Source organism: Melitaea cinxia, chromosome 2, assembly GCF_905220565.1.
Source record: "Melitaea cinxia chromosome 2, ilMelCinx1.1, whole genome shotgun sequence".
In the NCBI taxonomy this organism is placed as follows: Eukaryota; Metazoa; Arthropoda; class Insecta; order Lepidoptera; family Nymphalidae; genus Melitaea; species Melitaea cinxia.
In genome coordinates this window covers 15,564,704-15,589,934 of record NC_059395.1, presented here as the reverse complement: position 1 = coordinate 15,589,934, position 25,231 = coordinate 15,564,704, and the positions used below count along the sequence as shown (strand labels likewise).

Sequence of the window (25,231 nt, the reverse complement as noted above, 5' to 3'; positions counted from 1 at the left end):
ACTATCCGCACTCACTCTGTTCAAAGTTTTGCCAATACAAGCGAGTCCACTCTCTCACTGGTGAAACCCTCACTACTCTCCGTTTTAAGCCGAAGAGATCCGAGCCATGTTTATTGTCGGTGTCCGGCGAGGAGGAGCGTCTGTTGACGCTGGAGTGACCACAGGTCGGTTAGGTGACGAGGGTGCGGGGCTGGCGGGGCTGGCGGGGCGGGCGCGGGAGGGGGGTCTGCCGCTCGTACATCGAGAACTAGACGCCCTGCTGCGCCATATACTATCTGATCTCAGCCGAGTTTAGCACAAACGGCACGTAGAACATCTTACTTTCTAGTAGCAGATTTGCCGCTGCCTGGATCTGAAAGAAAGTCAATAATAAGTCAGTATTTGTGCTTTTTTAAATGCAATTGAGTGTTTTTTGACATTGTAAGTTTAGCAGGTGTATTGAAAGAAAAAAAAAGGGTTAGTTAAACTCTTTTTTTTAAACCAATCGGTGAGGCCCTCGTGTATTACGGACCCTACTTAATTAAATCAGATTTATTACAATTAAAAAAAAATTAAACCATTACCTCGGGTATACGAGCGAACAGCTCCTGAAGTCTGCCTGGATGGTGGGGTGCGGCATGTTCTAAGTAACTGCGCAATACTTGCACGTACCTATCCTGAATACTTTCCAACTCCACTTCTGCAAAGATAATTCTTATTAAATCTGTCTTGTGATAAATGTATCATCTTAATACAGATTGAATAGAGGTCAATTTCGAGTCCCTCAAATTTTATATTCTACGTTATTTTTACCTAACGCATGTAACCTTCTATTTAGTTGTTCTACTCCGCGCGAGATGGCGTTAAAGGACCAGAATCGAGCAATGCCACGGAGCGCGCGGTGCGGTGGTGACGTCACGCGCTCAGTAGGTCACTCCGATAGCGGGGCAACGACCGCGGCTAGCCGTTGACCTCCGCTTGAGCGAGCTCGCGTCCTCACCCGTTGTTGCCGTCTCGCTCGCACGCGCTTCACGATATTGTACGTATTACGTGTTGTTCATTCCAGTTATAAGTAGCTTAACGTTCTCGGTCAATAATGCACTTTATTAATAAGTAAATGATTTTTATTTTAAATTTATGAACCGTTAACTTCACTATACATTAATTTAAACCGATATTCGTGGTGAAATATTTAATTTAAAGTTTAGGTGGTATAAATACACAATAATACTTCCTTGTTGTGTTTAAAATTAAAATTAATTTACGTAATTTTCTTAATACAACATGCAATAAACAACATAGCTGTAAACAGCGCTATTTTATTTATTAGTTATAAAATAGCTGCAGATAAATCAATTAAAATAACATATTAAGTCGTAATCACGTGCACGGGTTATGTAAGAGCAAGCGAGACGCTAGCGACTAATCTAAGTTTTTTAACCACAAGCGCGGCAAAAGAGAAAGTTCGCTTCCGCCTGGCTTTTCGCTGAGAGTGAAATGCTGTCCCGTTTCAACTGACGTAACGAAGCTATTATACGGTTTGTGCTGTTGCTCCTCGCTGCGATAAATCACGGAGAATTCGTTTTGCCGTGTTCATCGTACATTGTTGTCCGTGATGTAGTGTGAACTTTATACCGTTATTTTTTTTCTATACGAGAGAACCTTGCTAGTTTTGCATGGTAGTTAAAACTACTGTACTGCTGATTGAACACTTGTAATTAGTATTGAACATTCATTTAATATTCAGTTGCATTGCCCAACTTACACGAGCACTTATTGTCCTCACACACACACACAGTTACAATTACACACACACTTGGCCGACCGCGGAACCGTTGCGCAAGCGCTTTCTATTTCACCGTAGCGAGAACTTTTGTACCTCTTGTTATAGACATCTCACTTGAAAGTACTTTCATTTTCATATCAGTTTTGGCGTATGTTATAATAATAAATAAAGTTATAATAATACTATAAAACATTACTGGTATATATGTATAAATTTTCTACAAATTGTTTTATTAAAATGTAATATTAAAATTTATTGCATATTTATAATTGTAGTTATTTCCAATACTTTCTGTAAACTTAAATGTAATACAATTAAATTATTAACAATTCAAGTAGTGCCTGTTATTTTTATACATAAAATAGGGACGGACGATTTGTACTTTACATATATATAAATTTAAGCGGTATTCGTAATAATGTAATTAAATATTTTATAGTCTTTCTTGTACAATTTAATTTGAGTCTACTTTTTTTTATATTTCTAAAACCTAACACGTAGTAATGTATTTCGTTTCATCAACAGTGTAATTATAACTCGGTGAAAATAATTTTCGAACGAGGAGTGCGTGCGGGTGACCCAGTTACAGCATCGATAACGCAGATGTTATATTTTCCTGCACTACAAACGACCACGGGTAACTTAAATACGAGTAGATTTTAAACACTACGCATTTTCATGTTTCGTTATTTTTCTTTGTTACTTATCACGATATTTTTTTTGTTCTTCATGTATGCCAATGCTCTTATTGGCATCATGAATGTAAGTTCTGATGAGTTGTTTTTTTTTTTATAGATTTAAAGAAAGAATTAATATAGTTAATGTAATGCTAAAAATCACTATTTTTCCAAGATATATCGTTATATACATATACACAAAATAAGACTTTTTAAACTATTACCATAAAAAAATTATAGAAAATACCAAATGTAAATATGTTTTTTTAGCGTTGGATAAAAATAAATGTTATGATCAACCATAAAGTATTTTAAGTATTTATCTAAACGGAACCAACTGTCGTGATTGTATTCAATATAGCGGCCTAGTGAAGGGCGGTCTAATACAATTTAACAGTTAGTGTAAATTCATTAATCGACATATCGTAGCCTATCGTATCTAAAATTACACGCAACAAGAAAAGTATGCAAATATTTACGTGTATATAAAATGCGCGACGCGTTGGCGCAGCGGTCACAGTACTGACTGTTGCGCTGGCGGTCGCGGGTTCGATCTCGCTCACGACAGATATTTGTATTGGCCATATACAAGTTTTGTCGTGGTCTGGGCGATTGTGCATGTGTATTGTGTGTGTTTCCGGACCTCCAACACTGGAGAAAATCTTCCTGGGGGCCGTTGAGTGTGAAGCGTTTTTTTATTTATTTATAAAAATACTTAATTAATAGATTATTATAGATCCTATTCTATCCTATTTTTTATGTAACTGCAATAATTACTTGACTTACCTGTGGCCATAAGACGAGCTCAAAATTTGTTTCTATTTAAAAAGCATTTGAAAGTATATTACCTTAGTCTATAAATTATTTTAAACTCACTACATTTAGTTGATAAAAGATCATTAAATTTGCCATGATTTATGTGTATGTAAACCAAATAAATATGAACCGAAACGCAACATCGCAACGTCATATATGGACCGATTTTGATAATTCTTTTTTTGGAAAGGATATATCCCAAGTGATAAGGAAACCAGAATCTGATGATGGAATCCCAGATTAATTGAAGGAAACCCTCGAAAATCGTAGTGACGACTAGTGCGTTTGTTAATTTTTTTCGTCTACTTATGTTGTATTACTTGCCGATGTAATTGAAGTCGGTTTGTTTTGTTTGCGAGCAAACACAATTATTCAAGTAAGCTTCAAGAGCAATTTTGAACCGTCATTTTAAAAATTATGATTGTATTAACCTTTAAATAATTAATTATGGTTATTGTGAAACTACCACCGATCCAATATTGATTCTGTTAAGAAGAAACGGCTAGAAATTTAGAAGTTACTCGCTTAAAAACTGTTAATCATTAGTTTTGCATGAAATATAATGCCACTAAATCCACTGATCAGTACCATTAGTTTGACGTCATACAGATGTTTGTCGTGATCTGGGCGTTTGTGCTTGTGTATTGTGTTTTCCGGACCGGGGCCGTTGAGTATGTAGCGCTTATTATTATTATTTATTAATTAATATATTCTTGAACTGGATAATAAACTTTAGTTGTTAAAGACTTATATAAAATTTAAATTTGATAGGAATTTGTAAAATCATTTATGGGACTGCAAGTGTGTTTATTGCTTTATCATATTGTTTTCGCGAAGTGAAATTCCTATCGTGTTGTCTAGATCTTTCAAATCGATTTTGCAAGCGTCTCGCGTTGCAACTGGGTTATATGTACCATAAATCATAATAATATTAACGAGCGCACTTTGAGCCTCCATTTTGGTATCTTCGCATTGTCATCGCAATTGACACATAAAGCAATTATCAATCCATTTTTGAACTAAATACTTTTGGTTCATGGTGTTTTTTTTTTTCAATATATCTTTAAAATAAGTTTATATTTATACGTCTTACTGTATAATTAAACGATTTATTATTAATAGGAGTTTATAAACAAGGTAATATAGAACGATAATAAATATATAGGAACAATAGGAAAATTATGGCATTTAAACGTGTATATTGTATACGGATCCTAGCTTATATAATTACGAGCTGTGATGACCCACATAATGGGGCGATGCACCCTCGTCTCTAAGTGGATTACCACCACGTTGTCAAGCAAATTATATCGAACTTATTGAATTTATAATAGTATCGTTTCTCCCGATAAAATGGTCTTTGTACATCTTATTTTATACATTAATTGTGATTATTTCTTTGTGGTGTACAAGAAAAATCATTATTGTTATCACGTGTCTAAAAACCATATAGGAACGTACTTCGATGTCTACAAAAATGATTACTCTATTACATAAATTTGTTGTATTTATTTAACATCAAAGATTGAACATTCAATTTCCGTTAGCGACATTGACTTAAGCTTCGATATCCATTTTATTAATATTTGGAATCAAGTTCGATATTCATAACACCATTAACGAGATATTAATTAATAAAATGATAATTTATAACAATGAAATGACATCAAATTAAACATACCTGTAATTAAATCAATTATAATTGTGTTTGCAGGCAAACGAAGAAAAACCGACTTCAATTATAAAGACAATTAATACAATGTAGGTAGACGAAAAAATAGTCAAGTAAATACGCATTATCAAAGAGTACTCCAAAAGTTGTAATCAGATCTCGATGAAATTTAAATGTGACCACATGATAAACATCGGCTTTCGATTAAATTAAAAATAAAAAGTAAAAAGTTATGCGGATTTTCGAGAGTTTCCCTCGATTTCTCTGGGATCCCATCATCAGTTCCTGGTTGCCTTATCATGGTACCAAACTAGGGATATCTCCTTTCCAACAAGACAACAATTATCACAATCGTTTCATAAACGACGGAGTTATTCCCGAACATACATAAAAAAATATTTATATACGGTCGAATTGAGTAACTTCCTCCTTTTTTGAAGTCGGTTAAAAAGGGATATTGAATTAGTATAATTATTTAAAATAATAACAGTCAATCGAAAAGTATGTAATTAATAACTTTTAAAAACACACATTAAAGAAATGTTGTCTTTATTACATAAAGTTTATAAAGTAATATCAAACTGTATGTATTATCAAATCTAAGTTTATGCGTGCTGTAAAAATAAATATTGCAGTTACTAAATTAAACGTGAACGAAATTTTAACTTACTTATATTTGTATCACATTTAAATAATTATAAAAGATTACATGAACCTGGGAAATTATTGCCCTCTTTTCGAGACTTATGTATCCTCATACTAGTCATAGCATGATATGGTACAACATAAAATTTTCCTCTCTAAAAAGGCTCTTTAAAGTATTAAAAAATATATCAGTTCAATATATTTCGAGAAAGCGAAAATTTTAGCTCTCAAGCTTCATGATATAAGAATACTGATTTAATTACAGGACAATAGTTCTAGCCAACTTACACAAAAGGACTTCAAATGCACTGATCCTATGTATACAACATTTTATCCTATATGAACTCAAAGCTTCTAAACGCCGTACATAACAGATATAACTTACCCTGATTAAGCAGTATGTACACCTTTAAGCAGACGTATTCCTCCATCCTGAGCTGTATGCGGCGAAACACACAGGTTATTTGGGTCATTTTTTCCACAACCAGACCGACATCAAGCCGGAGCTGTTCCAGAGTTATCGGTCTACCCATGAGTGATGTTAAACAGTTCTGTAATGTCCTTAAATTTGCGTTCACCTGTAAACGGTATTTATATTCATTACAATTATCAAAACATTTTCTATAGGTTTAAGAATTAAAATTCTAGCCAATAAAAGAAAGTAGGCGGTTTTATGTACATGAACACACTGATTTTAGGAAGTATCGGACGGATTAGAAAGACTTTTTATTTATAAAGGTTAAATACAGTAAAATAATCAATTGACTTTTACGAAAGAAGAAGAAATCTAAAATCCTAGATGTTTCGTGCTTGTGAATGTGGTTGTTGCACGTTTAAAAATACAAATAGAATTTCGATTCGATTTAGAGAATTCATTCGGTTCTTTAGAAAATTATGATGGCATACATTTAAAGTACGCTCGATACATAAAAAAAGAAACGTAAATAATAGCAAACACTAATGGGAAAAACTGTTTGGATTTAAGAAAAAATAGTTTAACTTAAAAGTTTCGCAGCTTAGCACAATTATTCGACAGTAAATTATTATTCTAATAAATATATAATAATATATAAATATAGATATTAAAAAAGTAAAATAAATAAATGTATATTTCACCCGTATTCGGTAGCGTGTTAATTGATCTAGGGTTACGAAAACGCGGTGCGGAATATGAATCTACGTTTATGTAACATGTATTGCAATACATAAGTATAAAGGAAATGCACTAGACAATGAAAACACTTTTTGTGTAACTGCCGGCATTATTGTTACACTTATATAATACGTGTAACTCTAAAAACATTGCTTAGTTTATTATAAACATAAGTTACAGAGTACGTTAATTTTAGTCAGTGCAATATTTAGGTATTTCAAGTTACTTTTCAGTTTGCTTTGATTAATGCTTAGTTACGACTTTTACTTTGTGGCGCAACCGAAAAACAATAGCGCAAACGGCTATAAAGCCTTGTTTACATTATTATTCTTACTATCATTTGACTAATAGAAACTATTGCATTTTACGATTCTAATAGAACGAGCAATGCAGCGCAAACGTCCGAGTGCAGTTTGAGGCGACTTTCTATTGGTTATGCAACGATGCGGATCACGTAACTGCGCTCGCGCATGTGGCGGAAGTCTCAGGAGCGAATGTGATCATTTGAGAACCTATAATTCAGGGCTGCTTAGCCCTGTAACTTTTATTTATAGCTTTGGTTTATTGCGATTAACTCTTAAGTTAGATACCTATTGCGTTTGTATATGAAAATTAATGGAAATAAAGGAAACAGTATAAAATGTACAAAAAAAGCTCACCTCTTGCATGAAATCATGTTCATGGTCGGAGGAAGGTGGTGCGTGCGCCAGTTTCCCGTGCATCGCCTGATATGCGGCAGTTGTTAAGACTGAGATCTCGTGCCACTTTTCCATCAATAACTTCGAATGAATCTCCATGGGTATTTCCATGATGAAGGGTAACTTTTTCGTCCATGCAACCATTTTATGTACAATGGAATCACCTATTTTACAAAGTTTGTCGCCTATCTCGGACGTGTCGTGGAGGAGATCAGGTAAATGGCGTACGGTAGCGATATCTTCCATTGCATCACAGTCAATAAGAGCTCGAATCATATGCAACGCTCTTTCCAAGGGAACTGCACGATCTCGAGATGATGACACGGCACTTTCTAATCTTGCCCTTAAATGAACCACCTACAAAAATTAAAATAAAATTGTAAATTATTTGATTACATAAAATGCTAATTTATATTTATTTGTGTAAGTTTTGACATAGTTACTTCGCTGGGATTTGTTAACGCAGTCTTCAATATAGTCCCGTTAACGAGATGCGGTGGGAGGGGTGGTAAGGGGTCTTTAGGTTTTTCAGGTGGTGACGCTCTGCTAGTGGTGGAGGCTGCTTTCGTATTTGGCTTCTTGTGTTTCTTATATTTAACTTTATATAAGTTGTACACGGCACCACTGTTTCGACCTCCAGGCATACGGTCCTCTCGAACAGCTGTGAAAAATACTTTCTTAAAAGATATTCTTTATGTACTATTGTTATAGGTAATATGCATCAGAAGAAGTTAACTTTTTATATATAATACAAACTGAGAATGTATTGACATACCTTGTAAGACCATTCCTTGTTCAATGCATTTTTTGAAACGGCAATATTGGCATCTATTCCGTTGTGCTTTTGTAATTTCACAGCCACCATCAGCAACACACGTGTAAACACGGCGATTTTGTACAGTCCTTTTAAAAAACCCCTTGCATCCTTCACATGTGATAATGCCATAATGTAATCCAGTAGCCTTGTCTTCACATATCATACAGATCATAGGTTGTTCATCCTCTTCGCGATCTGCTTCAGGAGCATACGTCCGAAGTTCAGGTCGACTGGATAACGAACTTGCACTTGAAACACCCGGTAAGCCTGAAACAGTTCCTGCAGCAGCACTTAGATTTAATGCATGCATTTGTTGGTGCGCTGGTAGCTGCGATACATCTCCAGCCCAAAGAAGCTCCATATCTAATCTTGGTCCCCTTGGTCGCCTCAATTCTCCACCGAGGTTGAGCAACAGTCTTGCAGCTGATTCTTCACTACACGTGCCTGGGTCTGGCGTAGGTGGTGTGGATGTATGTGACGCACTCGCTGCTGGCTCACCACTAGCGGCTGGGGCAGGTAGCGTCCAAAACATAGTCCTAACACCACCAGATTCGCCCATAATGACAGCTGGCGCACCGCGCCATTGCGTAGAACCTCGAGATCCCGTTTTTTGTTCTAATGGTTGAGGTGGGAAATGACCGCCTATGAGTTCTGGCTTCACACCGTTAATACAAGCGGCTGGCGGCCAATGTCCTTGTGAAAGCGCTGTATGCGGACTTTGCGAGGGTGGTGCAAGAGCACGAGGCCTATAAGGCTGAGGAGATTCCGCGGGTGCAGATTCAAGCTTAACAGACGAGACTTGAGTTGAAGGAGCAGAATCGTGTTTACCAACTGAGGAACTTTCCGTTTTAACAACAGGGGCTCCTTCAAATTTAATAACTGAATAAGGTGGTGCAGAACGAATGACTGTTGGATGGCACGAAGGCGAAGGCGAGGGCGATCCGCCGCCGTCGAACACGGGTGGTGGGTGCGGCGGCGTGCTGCACCCCGCCTCGGCCATACGCGGTGACGGTGGGCCCGGGTCGGGCGACGACGTGCTGGTGTCGGCTGCCGACTCGCCTGTGGAGACACAAAGTGTGATTAAGAGCAATCGTAGACTTCCGTATCTTTGCGAAAAAATAAAAGATCGTGGCGGGCTTTTAATAAGTGACAAATAGAAACTAGGTGAAATGTCAACGACCGCGCGGCGTGGTCGCAGTTAGAAGCGCGGGGTGCGACGCAGGGACGCGACACTGCACTTCCCGCCGCCGCCGACTAGATTAGCCGGTTGCGTCACGATGTGAGCGTAGTCCCGACCACATAGAAAACTAATTAAATTCACAGATTCAATCGCAAAATTTTCTAAAAGGATATCTTTCAACTCGATCATCTATTGTTTATACTCCTAAACTGTGACAAATGATTTGAATGTATTTATTTTATTGAATCATTTGTAGATGTATATTATTATTGTATTATTTTAATTATTTACGCAACATGCGGAACACGGAAAAGAAAATTATATGTGGAAAATGTAGGAAGTACGATCGCACGTTGTAACGGGTGAACGCGAGATGCAGCGCTGTGAGCGAAGAGAAAGTGAAAGCGGCGCGAGCGCAGATGCGGCGCCCGGAAGCGTTGCGCTTGTGGGCAACGCGCTAGAACAACATCACAAAGGGCTCTACGGTCAGGTTATAAATACAATTTTATATACTGATTTTGTGAACCTTGTCGTTTCTTTCAAAAGCATTAAACGCTTAATTTTGAACACAATATTTTGTAAATCGTCAATTGTAACTTAATAAATCGTAATGTTTTCCCGATACACTTTAATCGAACAGTATACGTAAGCACTAAATTAGAAACTTTACCGACTTTTTATTACTAAATCCATATGCGCTGGTTTGTATCGTTACCCGCTCCGGCGTCGCGAAGCTTACATCCCAAATCACTCGGTCCATCGAAAATTAAGAACTGACTAAAAACATAGCGGATTGCACTCGGATCATTAGGAAGAATTTAATTACGGTCGTATTGGTCATTTGTAGCGGTATTAGTCTTGCGAGCGCACGAGCGAAAATCTTTGCGCGGTTTTGTTTACGCGAGGAAAAGTCGCGAAGAAAGTTTTCCACTGTCGGCGACGGGCGGCGGGCGCGCGCAGTGAGCCCGACCTACCGCACGAGCGGCAGCGCGGGCCGCTCCCCGCACCTTCCCGGTCCCTCCCTCCAGCCACTATTAGGTCACTCAGACGGCCGTGCGTGCGAAGTGCAACCGCACAATGACTAGTGCAACGCGTGCACCGCTCTCGCTTCGAGGACGATCTCTATTTCACTTGGCGTCCTTTGCCACATTATTGGTGGGGACCGATCTTTCTAGCCGCGTGATGCAATCGGCTGCTGGGGTCCCAAGAAGGTTTGTTTCATAGATAAGTACTAGTTTTGAATGCCTATCGTTATGTATCGATCGCTGTTGGATAATTTCTCTAAATCTATAAGCGAATCGAACTAAAACGTCGATACCGGTGAACGGAAACTACAATTATATTTTTTCAGCGAGAACGTTTGACAGACAACAATAAAGCCGATTACGTAATTTGCAGTTGTTTCAATAGGCCGTTCGTTTATTTTTCGATGGATGCAAGCGAAGGTCGTATGCGGTCAGCGACCGAGTGGAACTAGGTCACACCCTCACCCCGGCATCTTTCCGCCTCCCTCCGCGGCGCCTCAACGCCACGTGTCAATGCGCCGCCCGCACCGACCGGCGTTCTCTCTATTATTCTCCACTATACCTTTATATCGCTTTGATTGATATAAAAATAGACAATATCGATTATTAGTGGTGTAATTTGGTAACATCTTTTTATCATAATTATGGTGTTTTGTTTAGGAATTTTTTATTTATAATAGAGAAACTCAAAATCCTGATAATATTCCAACGAAATGAATAGATTTTTGTAAATATTAGACCTATTAAATACACGTAATGAACACAAAAAAGATAGTAATGTTACGTAATATCCTTTCGTGCCACAACAATTTATTCAATCTAAATAAACCAATTCTTTATTTAGGTAAAGTAACAAATTTTCACCACGCCAAACGGTCATTTACGTCATAACTAGAACAACTGAATTGTTATTCTACGCCATTTGAGTTTAAAATATTCTAAACGAATATTTAAAGTAGTTATCAAGCTTCATAACTGTACAACAAAAACTTACAGTATAACAAAAAATTATACGAATATCGAAATATGTATATTAAACATTGCGATCATCACTGAGTGTATTGAAACGTTGAAATCTCGCTTATCTTGTTAACGAGTGCTCGTAGTCGTACAGTGCACGCGGGGGTGCGTCACACGGACGCGTCACGCCGCGTCACACACCCCGACGCGCTGTCAACGTCACGTACCGTTATCGTGATTCACGCATATCTATAAATAATTGCCGAATGCTTCTCCTAGTTTTTATTACGACCTACCGAAATATTTTTACAGACTGCCTTGTTACATTTTGTGTTCTGACGAATTATAAGTTTTTTTTATACAACAAGGTCGGCAAACAAGCGTACTGCTCACCTGATAGTAAGCGATTACCGTAGATTATAGACACCTGCAACACCGAGAGCATCGCAACCGCGTTGCCGACCCAACCTCCAATCCCCAGCAGCTCTGGTCACCTTAATCACTACAGGAACACTACACGTACTACTTGGAATCGGTATTACTTAGCTGAGAACTTCTGTAAAGACTAGTACGGGCTGCTCCATATTTTGAACAGGACTTTTTCTGTTGTGCCCTACCACAGTTAAAATGTAATAAGATATTAGATGACAAAAATAAATATACTATGGCTATATAAAAAATAATTATTCGGTTGACTAGGTGAGATTTACAGTTAAGCTCCATTTAGATAATAAGATACGTTTTGATGACATTGTAGCTGTAATTGTGTCATAAGGTACTATCAATTAAATTGAATAAATTAAATTTAAGTAACGAATAGTTAATTCACAACATCTCCAATCGCACCAAATGTTACGGGATGTGATTGATGTGTGTGATGTGACAGTGTAAATCTTTTACTTATTTATTATTTAATATGTTAAGAAATCATTACAATAAATTAACACTTTCTCTTTAAAATATTACATTAAAGTTATGTAACATTAACATGTACCCGAGCCGTTATCTGCGAAGTTATTTACGAATGGTTACCACAGAAGATCAAATATAAAAAAAAAATATTTAACACATTTGATGGTGTGGGAAATATCTGTATAAAATAATTAATTAATTATTAAAAAAAAAAACTTATCTTTTATATAATTGCAACCAATAAAAAGTTTCACAAAAGTAGTAGGGTTCACTTTCAACATAAAGATTGTTATCACAAACTGGAAAGATGCTTTAGAGTTACAAAATTGTCATAATTTCGCTCAGTAAATTATTTAATAAAACCTCATTTATGAAAGTGACTTTATTTTCAGACAAATTAATGTATTTTTTTAAATATTAATGAGATAATCTCACAGTGACATTGGACTCGTTCGACCGGAATTTTTAGGAGTCGTGTTTTAAGTGAAAGTTTAGCATTTCTTTCGAGTTGAAGATCAACTTGGGCTAGCGTGTTGCTTAACTTTCGATTGGTGATGCAGATTATAACACAGTTTGTTGTGTAACAAAAGGACATTGCTTGTCTATTAATCGACGGTCGGTCAAAACATAATTTTTATTATTAATAATCGCCTCAGTTTATTGCAGTTTTGTTTCGTAACATAAAAAATTCGGATGTTAGAAAGTAAAATATGGAGTTCGAAAGTGGTAATAGTATAAACTGTTGTTAAGCATCGGTTTGATTGTATTGAACTTAAAATGGGCATACCTATATGATGTAATAGTTTTGTAGTATCCACGTTTATTTTGTAAATAGATAAAAAATTTAACTTTATAAATGTTCTTACTCAGAATAATTGATAAATGTTTTGATAAAAGATATTCTAATAGTGTCAGCTAATCAAATTAAAGACTAATAACTTTATACAAATAGTGAAATAAGGACCAAGGTAGAAAAAAAAACAATTGCAGAGCCAATTTAATATTTTCTTAGATTTCAGTGCACAAAAACTAGTCTATCCTATTAAGGCTAGTAAAGTTGGAAGCTCTTTCGAAAATTTGACCCTTAATCTAGATTTCATTAGCTTACGAGAGCTTGTTCATTCAAATTAGCATTTTTTTAACAAAAATTCCTACTCTAATCTAATAAATAACTTGGGTAGTTAGGCGTGTTAAAATATATTTTGCTCTTACTACGCGAGCAAAGTTAAAACAAAAACAAATAGTAAACATTATTAATAATACTTATTTTAGCAATAGAAATCAAGTTTTTTATTACTCCTTTCAATGGGTCACGTCTGTTTTTGCTTGTAATCATTGTCAAACACGCCTGACGCGCGACCTCAGCATATTCGTATAACAAATCGACGTACATTTGTTTTTAATTTTAGATGATCATCATTTTGAATGTTAAAGTAATTATATATATCTCGTACATTCCATAAGTAATGTATAGTCTCCATTTTATTAAATTGTTTTATAGCATTAAATTTATTTCAGTTATAGCTGTATGTTGTTTCAAATATATTAATATAAAACCTAATTGTCACAGTTAAAGAACTTCAAGGAATACCGTTTGAAAATAAAATTATCGGTAACAAGACGAATCCACTATCGTATTCGAAAGTGACATTAAGTCCGTGAACTGAGTTGTAATGTTATATACTCGAACAGAATACAAATCATCTTTCTTGACCTTATGCTATCGTTATATAGTTTTACTTTTAGTTTCCTTTAGAGTAACTTACGGGGCCATAGCATTATGATAGTTATAAAAAGAATAATGTATTTTGAAAAAAAAAAAACAAATAATACAACCAGGACCCAACCCTGTATTTCAGCGAGTGCAATCTCTAAATATATATTTATCGAATAGACGCGTAGGCGCAACGGCTACAGCACTGATTTGTGGCGTTTGTGCTGGCGATTCCGGGTTCGATTTCCGCATATGACAAAAATTTGTATTGGCCATACAGATGTTTGCTGTGGTCTGGGTGTTTGTGCAGTCCTTGTGGGTCTCTCCACCGTGCCTCGGAGAGCACTCTAAACTGTGGGTCCCAGTTGTTATCATGTACACCTGATAGCGATCGGAGCAGCTTGATGGATTAAGCTCTGATCCTTCCCCTATATGGGGAAAGAGGCCTATGCCCAGCAGTAGAATATACAGGCTGAAGCGTATCGAAGTTAGTTCAAGATATGAGACAGTTTTTTCTCTCATCATTGATGAAAATTAGAAAATATTGTTATAACTCACCATCACTACTACATCGGGAGTCAACTTTCCGTCTCTTTAATTTGAGGTCTTGGAACAGACTCATGTTGTCGAGGTCACACGGGCCGCGGCTGAGTGTCATTATTCCTGAGGACAAAGAAATAAAAATATGTACAAACACATAAAAATATAGCGTTTCAAACTAAACGGAAATTTTACAGTAAATACAAATACAGTTGTGCGAAGCGAAAGTAATCTTATAGTCTCATAAAAATTATGAAATAAATACAACAAACTTAGTTTTTGTTAAGATTTTAAACCTGGCAACTCACTGCATTCAGGAAACGCCATGTCGGGTTTAGACATATAATATGGTCCCGAAATCGTTGGATAACTATCGCTCATTTTCAGCATTGAAATCATTTATTAAAGAAACTAGTCAGCTGCAAAATGAAGTGCATTCACACTAAAAGAGCGAAAGTAAGTTTTGCTTTGTCTTAGTGTACTTGAACTTGATTGATCTGCTCAGCGTACTATATTAACCTAACGCAGTCGAATGTAAGCATTTTATTCCTTTTATTAGAATCGAGTACATGTTTTTACGATTGATAATAATTGAAATTTGCTGGACCGTGAATTTTTCTGTGGTATACGTCGCTTGTATTGTATGACATCAACTCAGCAAGTAGAATGCAAGTGACGTAAAATATACGTAAATGATATACGTATATTTGATAAACGTTGCGAATTATAAAGTGGGAACGGTCACGGTCTAAATACGTCAGTATGTAACATTCCTTTACGATCGACTGTAGTCAATCACCTGTCACGCAGTATTTTTACGACTAATAATTAAATGACTTGAAAGAAAAATATGATAATAATCATGATTCACGATGAAACCTATAACATCCCACTACTGGGCATAGGCCTTTTTTGCCATGTAGAAGAAGGATAATATAGTGTTATGTTAAATAGTTATCTATATTATTAGATGAATTTTACTATTCATTTAAAGTATTATTATATTAGTTAATTTGTTCTATAAATACTTAAAATTATAGGAAATTTATATCTACAAATGGTCGTAATTAGTTGAAAAGTAAATAGAGACTATTAGGGGAATGCGTAAATGATTTTATCTCTCCAGACGCTGTTGAGGCTGGGCATTGTTTGTCAGTCACAGTTAGAGTTACATCAAAGAGATACTATTTTTAAACGGTTTTATTTAGCTCACCCCGTTTGTTTTATTTTTTATTATTCTTGGGTCAAATTTAGTAATTCAAATTTCACCCTCTTCCTGTCAACCGATTAATCTGAAATTTTGTATACACTTTGGATTTTGGTGACAATACAATTATGTTTATTCATTATCATTATAAATTCAAGATGGCCGCCGCTACAAAATGGCGGATAATTTATGTTTTATTAATCCCATCAATATGGGTATCAAATGAAAGGGCTCAACAAGCAGAATACAATATACTTTAAAAAATTGAAATCCAAGATGACGGCCGCTACAAAATGGCGGATAACGTAGGTTTTATCAATCCCATCAATATGGGTATCAAATAAAAGGGCTCAACAAGCAGAATACAATATACTATAAAAAATTGAAATACAAGATGGCGGCCGCTACAAAATGGCGGATAACGTAGGTTTTATCGATCCCATCAATATGGGTATCAAATGAAAGTGCTCAACCAGTATAATCAATGTACTATATAAAATTAAAATCCAAGATGGCGGCCTCTACAAAATGGCGGATAACTTAGGTTTTATCAATCCCATCAACATGGGTATCAAATGAAAGGTCTCAACAAGTAGAATACAATTTACTATGCAAAATTGAAATCTAAGCTGGCCGCCGCTACCAAATGTCTGATAACAATTTTTTATCAATCCCACCAATATGGGTATCAAATAAAAGGGCTTGACAAGAAGAATACAGTGCACTATACAACCTCAATATTTAAGATGGGCCTTGCAATAATGAAGCACTAAATGAATTAAACAGAATGCGAAATAAAAACTAAAAACTAGAAAATAAAAATAGGTAAAAAAACTTTTTAAGTTAAACGGTTTTATGTTAAACATACATTGCAATGTTTAAGATAAATGTACTAAAAACCAAAAAATAATGAAATAGATACAGTCGTGGGAATTATAAACATATGCATAGACTAGACTAAAATAAAACCGTGGGGCACGTCAATTGTCTACAAATTATCGACTTAATGTGCGATAGAAGAATCGTTTAATTCGTCGTTAAAATAGTCAGTTGGCCCGCAGACGGTGAGGAAATTACTTACTATTTTCTTGCTCATGGAAATTCCAATAGTTATACACTCCATGTAAATAAAAGAGATGTTTCAACTAGTTTATCGTTGGACATTCACACTGCTGGCTGGCGAGGAATCGTTTCACTGCTCGTAGTTTGTCTTTAATCGACAAAACATATGATAAAAGTACTACTCGCTCACCACTATGAAACCCTAAAACTCGCTTATAATCGAGCTTGCTAGCTTGTTTCCACATTCTAGCCCTACTTATCACACGTCCATCGTTGTCGGTTGAACAACTGCCTAATTATAGTGTAACATTACAAAACAAACATTTTAATCAACGATTGTAGACAATTGACGTGCCCCACGGTTTTATTTTAGTCTAGTCTATGCATATGTTTATAATTCCCACGACTGTATCTATTTCATTATTTTTTGGTTTTTAGTACATTTATCTTAAACATTGCAATGTATGTTTAACATAAAACCGTTTAACTTAAAAAGTTTTTTTACCTATTTTTATTGCTATATTTTTTTAATAGCATAATGATTTTAAGTATTATTATTAAGTATTTTATATGGAACTGTTCATGTTAAGCATCTCTTCTTAACTTAATATTCGCTCTTTTTTAATATCGGGAACTGCTTCTGCTTGAGTGATACTATTGTGTTTGTCTTTCTGTATATTGCTGTAATACCGTTTGTTTCTAAAATAAAAGAAAAATTAATTAAAATATAGTCTGTTTTTAAGGTAAACTTCTTTATGTACGCTTGACTTACGGAGTAAATTGGTGAATGCGACGAGAGCGTTACGAAAAGTGTGATCGGGCGAGGCGAAAGTCGACAGTTATGTAGAAAATATGTTAAAACAGTTTATTGTTCACGTGTCTGCAGAAAGTTCATCAGAAGGAAGTGATGACGATTGTTTTAAGATTACAAGAATGATGTAATAATTATTTTATTTATAAGTTATTTTGCATAATATAATTATACTATATCCGATATTGTTTTATTACTATTTATCTATGAAATTATTTATATATAAAAAACCTACTAAACAGTAAATTTTAGAAGTATTCAATCTGAACGGGCCTTTACAATTTCCAAACAAGAACAAAGGCGTTGTCCTTACCCCTAATAATGACCCATCTCACTCTGGCAATATCGGAAATGTGCGAGAGAAATACTCAGTACTCGTTTGTTTAAAAAAATCAGAATATAGGAACAGGATGATGAACTCATTATAATATATTTCAATTTAAATGTCAGTCTCTCGATTTAGTGTTTGGAAAAATTGCGCAGTGATAAAGTAACTGCGTCGTATTTTATTTCTATTGACAAACGGATTTCGTAATAATATAATACGGAATAGTATAAAAAAAACTTTAATTAAACAAACAGAAGTAAATTTTAGTAGAATTTAAAAAAAAAACATCAACTCATAATGGAAATTTTGGCTTTTTCTAGCTAGAGTACCGTTAACGTTCAATGTTTTCATATAGACACAATATTCTCTTAATATTAGGTACTTATATTGTAACCAGCAGAGATCGCTTTCTTTGTGACGTTTGCCAAGTAATCGTTTGTTCCAACAAGGTTTTATAATGAACGGAAACGGTGTTGATTTGATATTTTTGTTTAAAGTTATTTTATATTCGATTATTTTATATACATTGATATGACGTTATGGGTGTAATTGACGTACTTCAGTATACCAAATACCATATAAGTTTAATGTAAATCAATATTTCTGTGACTACGGCTCACATTAACTTCATTTATTTTGATATGTTTTTGTTTCCGTCATCACAAATACCTGAACAATAAATACAGGTCCTTGACCTTGGTTTCTGTTTTGTTTTCTTGTCTCTTTGTACTGTGAACTTGAGAGGTTTATAAATGTATGTCGTGCAGTGAATTAATTCTATTGCGATTTATTTATGAAGCGCTAAACGCTACACATTCACGTAACTGCTCTAAATAAATTCTCTCAATTTAGACACGAGATTATTACGTTGAATTTAAAATATATATTTTTATAGTTGTTATTTTAATTTAAATTATACGTTCTATGTCTATACAAATCACGGCTTTGACTCTTTTGAGAGTTAATTAACAAAGATTTTTGATGATGATGATTTTTCCTATCTTTTACGATACTTCTCACATACTATTGTAGTTCAGTTTACTGTTAAACTTAATTTCGCATTAGTTATAGTGGTATAATTAGAATGGATATCTGAATAATAAATCTTTATCGCTAAAAATTAACGCAGATTTCCATATTGTTACTACGTCATATATTCGTGTCGTCGATAAGCGTAATTATCGTCAATGTACTCGTACTCTTGTCACATGTATAAGCCGTCAGTTAGTACGTAGTAAATACGTAGATGACCGACGTGAAATACAAATCAATGCTTGAGAAGATATTTGATAAAACATTTAAATAATTTTTACAATTACTATTTTATTGTTTAATTGAGTATTGTTTGAAATTTGGAACAATAGTGAGTAGTGACCTGCCCCAGGATTACCCATATTGCAGTAAAACTTTATCGCTTGTCAACATTCTAAAAGCATCCATTCATTTTCAAAAACTTTACACTTTTAACAGTAGTAGTATAATATTTCTTTTATCTCATAATTAAAAATGCACGCCGAAAGTTATGAAAAATAATGATTTCTAATAATAACGATACCCAGTAATCATTAAGATTATTATTAATTTTTAATTAAGAATGTGTCATTGAAAACGGTCAATATCTTTGTTCCAAAAAATAAACCACTAATAACTTACTGGTTTAACAATATATACCAATATAAAACTACTATTTATTAAAACAACATTTAGCTTGCAAAACTGTCTTATTAAAACTTTATAACAGAAATAGTTCAAAAGAATTGTGAGTGACAAATAATATATGTATGTAATATTGTTTTGTTTGCCTCATAAATACGAGTGCAATGTTCGGCGGTTTTATTTGGCTACGGTAAAGATAAACTAGCTTTATATATTTTTTTGCGTATGTAAACGTGTCAATGACCTTGATAGTGGCGTGTAATTTAAGCAAATAAAAATAATTCGCAGATTATTCATGGCTTCTTTTACGCCGGGACGCCTACAAGGTCGAGATTAGACTTCCGTAGACATTATTATAGGAAATATTGATAACAGCGTATGCATATTTTATGTTTTTTTTATATATATAAATAAATTACATATTTATGTGTTAAATAATACTAAAATTCAAATATTCCGTTTGACAATATATATATATATATATTTTTGTTTTAATATTTATGACTATATATATTGTATATATGATATTTTAATAACAATATATATTTATTATTAAAAGTGTGTTGATCATCTTTTTTATATTTTTTACTTAGCTAACCTAAAAATATGATAGTAAGCACATGAAATATTTAAAGTATATATCGATAAATATTAACTAAGAACTACCTGTCTGCAAGGCTGTTAAGTAGCATCCTTACAAATTGACATTCACAAGTAGGGAACGAAAGAATTAAATGAAACCTCGACACTGACAAATGCATTTGGTACAAAGAACTATCGAGGCCCAACTTGAAATAACGTCAGATAAAGGTTTGAGGTAAATCATCGAATGGAATGTTACAATACACGAACCATCTGATTTATTTTTTAATGACAAAAATCTAATGAATAATTAAAGTGTTGTATTTTTTATAACACAGAAATATAACTTAAAATTCTAATCTCTATATCCTGATATCTGATCCTCTATATACCTGATATAATTTAAGGCACTGCCTTCAGTTAGCGATGCCACGCGACAAACTGACAACTGAGAATTATTTTGACGTATAGTATCCGAATAATTTATATTTTGCGTCACGTCAAATAAAAAGACAACAGCTAAGAATGAAGATAATAAAAAAAATTATCATCGTATTTTGATAAGAAATTATAACAAAAGTTACAAAACCAACTTTACCTGTGGTAATAAACACGTCATATTGAAAAATAAAATGTTTAAATTAATTTGTTGTAATATTAGATATAGATTGTTATATTAACTTAGTAAACTTACATGTATCCAAAAGTATAAATAAGACGGGTAGATTCTTGATTCCTTGATCAAAAGCTCACACGTTATACGGTAGGTATTTACTAGAGACTCGGAAGTCTGGCGTCCTCAACCACGGCCGTCCGCTTATCTTTCGATGTATGAACGCTTTCCCCCCTGTGACCGTTTGTGGATTTTTAACATAACCATATATGTATAATCACTAGTGTATCACTTCATTTAGACTCTTTTACTAGTTAATGTGCGTTCTAAAGAATTTAATTTAATTAATTAATTATAAACACTACATAAAATTTTATGCGTTACCATATTATATTGGATCTTATTTTATATGATTTTCAAATAACTACTATATTAGAGAGAGACACAGAGAGAAAGAACTAGAACTTTAATTTAAAAATAAGCTTTCTGGCGTCTTTATTAGTCATTGTTCCACAAATAAACGTTGAAAACAAAATATTAGAATTATTAGGTCACTTTTATTTCCGTCTGTAATATAAATTCAAGTAATCTAGAATGGTCAAGTGAGTAGTAGGAAGTCTGAGCGGTTCCGATCACAATGTCAGTGACGACGCGAGGCCATAACGTTGATTCGGTCACCGTCTTACTTGGTATTAACTACATACATAATAATACATTTTTATAGTAAAAACATTTATAGAAATTTTGATTCATGACCCAAATGCGTTTATTTTTTTTCAATTGTTTTCGTTGTTCAAATACTTTATTGTTTTTTAATGGGTATATGGGTACGGCTATTGGCCCGCTTAATGGCTCTGCTAATAAGTTTTCATTGTAACGCCAACCTATGGATTTACAAAAATAAGAACTCAAATACATTGTTTGTCAGTCTATCTGTATGTTTGTTTCAGCTTAACTCCGAAACTGTTAAACTAATTGACATATAACTATATGACATTCACGATATTTTCTATGTTAGATGACGTTATAATTAGGAATCAACAGTTTTTTATCAATCTATATCTCAGAAAAAAGATTAGGCTTGTAATTATTTGTTATTTTTTTTTTGTCGAGTGTAACTTATTCAACGAAATAATTAATAAGACAGCGAAAAATGATCTAAAGCTAAAACGCATAAAGCGTGTTGTTAAATTGTTATAGTTCTGTAACTTGACTTCTAAAATATATTTATCATAATGCTTTTAACGTTGGAACTTTAAAGTTTATAATGTTAAGTTAACGTTAACGTTAACGTAGTTAAGTTTAACGTTAAAGTTATTAATTTAAATTTAAATTTTGGTATTTTGATGGTATATTTATGACTACCTACTTCACGACGATATAAAGAAAACTTACACTTTTTTTCAGTCACAGCTTTTTATTCGGATTTTTTTGTACACACAAAATTATATTTCTTTTATCTGTTATCACATAAAATAATTAATTAATCTCTCTCTATTTACATTTCGATACGATGAATGAATTTTATTGTAACTTGAAATCAAACTGTTTGTAAAAAGTTAGTTATACATAAATAAATCGATAAAAACTTAGAAAAGAGAACTCTCCAAAACACCTTGTCTATTAATTAGCGGTAGAGGAGAGTATTTACAAACTATACTAGTAGGTTCACGGCAATAGCCTGAGTGTTAACTGATTACTCATAATTTACTATGAGCACTGGTTCAAAATGATTATCATTGCAGAAGTCTTATTCTCCTCCAATATTCCTGTAAATCTATGTTAATACTTTGACGTGCCCGCGACTTCGTCCGCGTGGAATTTAAAATTAAATATTGTTCAGTTCGCTGAGATATAAAATAAATGAATTTCTAAAATAAAAGTAGCCTAAGTTACTCCTTAATTACATTAGCTATCTGCGATATATATCTATATAGTGAAAGTCCCATCTAAATCGGTCCAGCAGTTTCAGAGATTAACCGGAACAAACAGACAGACAGACGGACAAATATTGTAAAAAATGTTATTTTGGCATATGTACCGTGTATACATCCATACGCATTTAGTAAAAAGCGGCTATTTTAATATTACAAACAGAAACTCCAATTTTATTTATTTCTATAGATAAAGAGTAGGCTTGCTGTCTTTACAAACAGGTATGGCTTTGATATTTATAAAAGATGTTTTTTCTTCACTTACTTCAAAAAAGGAGGAGGTTACTCAATTCGACCGTATTTTATTTTTTATTTTATTTTCGTCGTTTATGAACCGATTTTGATAATTCTTTTTTTTGTTGCAAAGAAGATATCCCCGGTGTGGTACCATGATAAGGAAACCAGGTTCTGATGAAGAGATCCCGGGGAAATCGAGGGACACTCTCGAAAATCTGCATAACTTTTTACTGAGTATACCGATTTTAATGATTTTTAATTTAATCAAAAGCCGATGTATATCATGTGGTCACATTTAAATTTCATCGAGACCTGATCACAACTTTTAGAGTAATCTTTGATAATGCGTATTTACTTGACTATTTTTTCATCTACCTACGTTGTATTACTTGTCGATATAATTGAAGTCGGTTTTTCTTCGTTTGCCTGCAAACACAATTATTATTTATTTATGTTGGGGTTAAATACATAATATTACACGCTAAAATGAAAAAAAAAAACTTTACTCATAAACGTGTGTAATGATCTTGTAAGCAGGATTTCGGCGTTGGTTGCGACTTAGCCTTCGGCTTAATGCCTTGACATTCAACTGGCACGATCTCTCAACCATTCCATTTTAAACTATACACACTTCCGATCTATCGGCTTCCTATTTCATTATAATATACCGACGCATAAATCACATATAATATGACATATGTATGATTTTTTATTCTTCCGGCTTGACCCGTTGAGGATGTTTTCAATGTATTTTATTAAAATTTAGGACGACTCTTTAAGCGCCATTCCTGAATCGCACTTGTTAACCGTGAGACACCGGTTTCAATTATTCGCAACATGTACAATATTTACGTCATAGAATACAGCTATAGTATAAAAAACGAATACAAAACAGAACAATACATTTTATCACAGACAAATTTATGTATCTATTAACAGAACACAACTGGCATCCTCCCACTACAATGTTTTGAAAGGAAGCAGTGACATTCGTGATTCGGTACCTTTTCACTTTCACCGCATTGGAAAGTGAGCGTAAAAAATGTATTTTGGCAACAGAATGGCGCGAGTCCATCGACCCCATCGAGTCATAGACCATAAACAAAGGGCATCATTTGATGAAAGTAAAAGTGTTCGCCGCAACAGCAAGTGTACTAACAAGATCACTTAGGACATACTGTCAAATATTTTTTACATAAGAAGATTACCTGTATGTAAAGAAATTGTTTAGAATTACGTCTGTGCAGGCCCTTATGCAGTCACGATTGTGATTCACGAGACGATTTGGGAATGTCATGGTTAACACGGAACGGTGTTGGCTTTGTTTTGCAATGTATGCGGGTTTAATATTGAAATAATTTCAGAATAGATCTGTTTGCACAATAGACATTGAACGAGTTGCTTAATTCAAATTACTAGTCAATGCTAGCTTGTATGACGTTCTTTTGTTTTGTATGTTATAGTTATTATTTACCTTATAACATCTTATTTGTTTTCTTTTCAATCCCCTACGTTTAAAAGAAATGTATTACAGGTTTAACATGAATATATGCAGACATATTTCTTGCTAAATGAGCTAATTTAATTTTGCTTTTTCAGGTGACTCGATCAAGACGAAAGCTGCGTGAGAGTATAACTGATATGGAGATATAGGGAGTATATTAGTTATACCCATAAGAAATCAAAGAAAATCTTTTCAGCCATTCAATGATTACCTTTACCGTCGAAAACCTAAACTTAACAGTATCAACTTGAATTAGCACAAAGCGTATTAGCGTAACACGTATGCTAATTACTTATTTGAATAATTTCAATAGTTAGATTTTAGACAGATCGTGATTATAATCTGGTGACGGTGCAAGTGAATTTTTCATTCGTCATCCTCAGTCATCAATATTCTGTTTTAGCACTGCTTAGATATATCCATGTATGGTGATATAAATATATATGGTGACAGCTAAATTACGATTTTCATTTATTGATTGTAAACTTGTATATACATTGAGTTTCATTTAACTTGTTTAAAGATTAGACATAATAAGCATATCGACATGAATAGGATTTCAGTAAGTTAAATAGATTAATAGCAGTCCGGTTATTATCTCTACATCTGACTGCTACCTGCCCTTGACTTAGTAAAATCTAACCAACGTCAATAGGCTTTAAAAGTTTATCGTAGGTGTGAATGCAAAAATGATTTTAACTAGTAATATGTTCGAACTAAATT

At 34.0% G+C, this 25,231-nt stretch overlaps 1 protein-coding gene and 1 long non-coding RNA gene across 2 annotated transcripts; one reads left to right on the top strand and one right to left on the bottom strand.

Moving 5' to 3' along the window:
* Window positions 1-271: 271 nt before the first annotated feature.
* LOC123665785 (hormone receptor 4) lies at window positions 272-14,707 on the bottom strand. The gene is made up of 7 exons (XM_045600047.1): window positions 14,593-14,707; window positions 8,202-9,302; window positions 7,870-8,087; window positions 7,388-7,783; window positions 5,961-6,153; window positions 564-679; window positions 272-352 (listed from the first exon to the last, which is right to left on the bottom strand). The coding sequence occupies exons 1-7, from the start codon at window positions 14,690-14,692 to the stop codon at window positions 272-274; spliced, it is 2,205 nt and encodes a 734-aa protein (XP_045456003.1). The 5' UTR covers window positions 14,693-14,707.
* On the top strand, window positions 10,439-24,966 carry LOC123665930. Its single transcript, XR_006745124.1, has 2 exons — window positions 10,439-10,634; window positions 24,604-24,966. It is a non-coding gene; the product is annotated as an uncharacterized LOC123665930 (long non-coding RNA).
* Window positions 24,967-25,231: the final 265 nt, after the last annotated feature.

Coding starts and splice junctions, on each gene's coding strand:
- LOC123665785 (XM_045600047.1), bottom strand. CDS start 14,692: ATGACACTCAGCCGCGGCCCGTGTGACCTCGACAACATGAGTCTGTTC. Junction 9,303..14,592: donor CTCCCGATGTAGTAGTGATG/GTGAGTTATAAC, acceptor GTGTCTCCACAG/GCGAGTCGGCAGCCGACACC. Junction 353..563: donor TGTTCGCTCGTATACCCGAG/GTAATGGTTTAA, acceptor ACTTTCTTTCAG/ATCCAGGCAGCGGCAAATCT.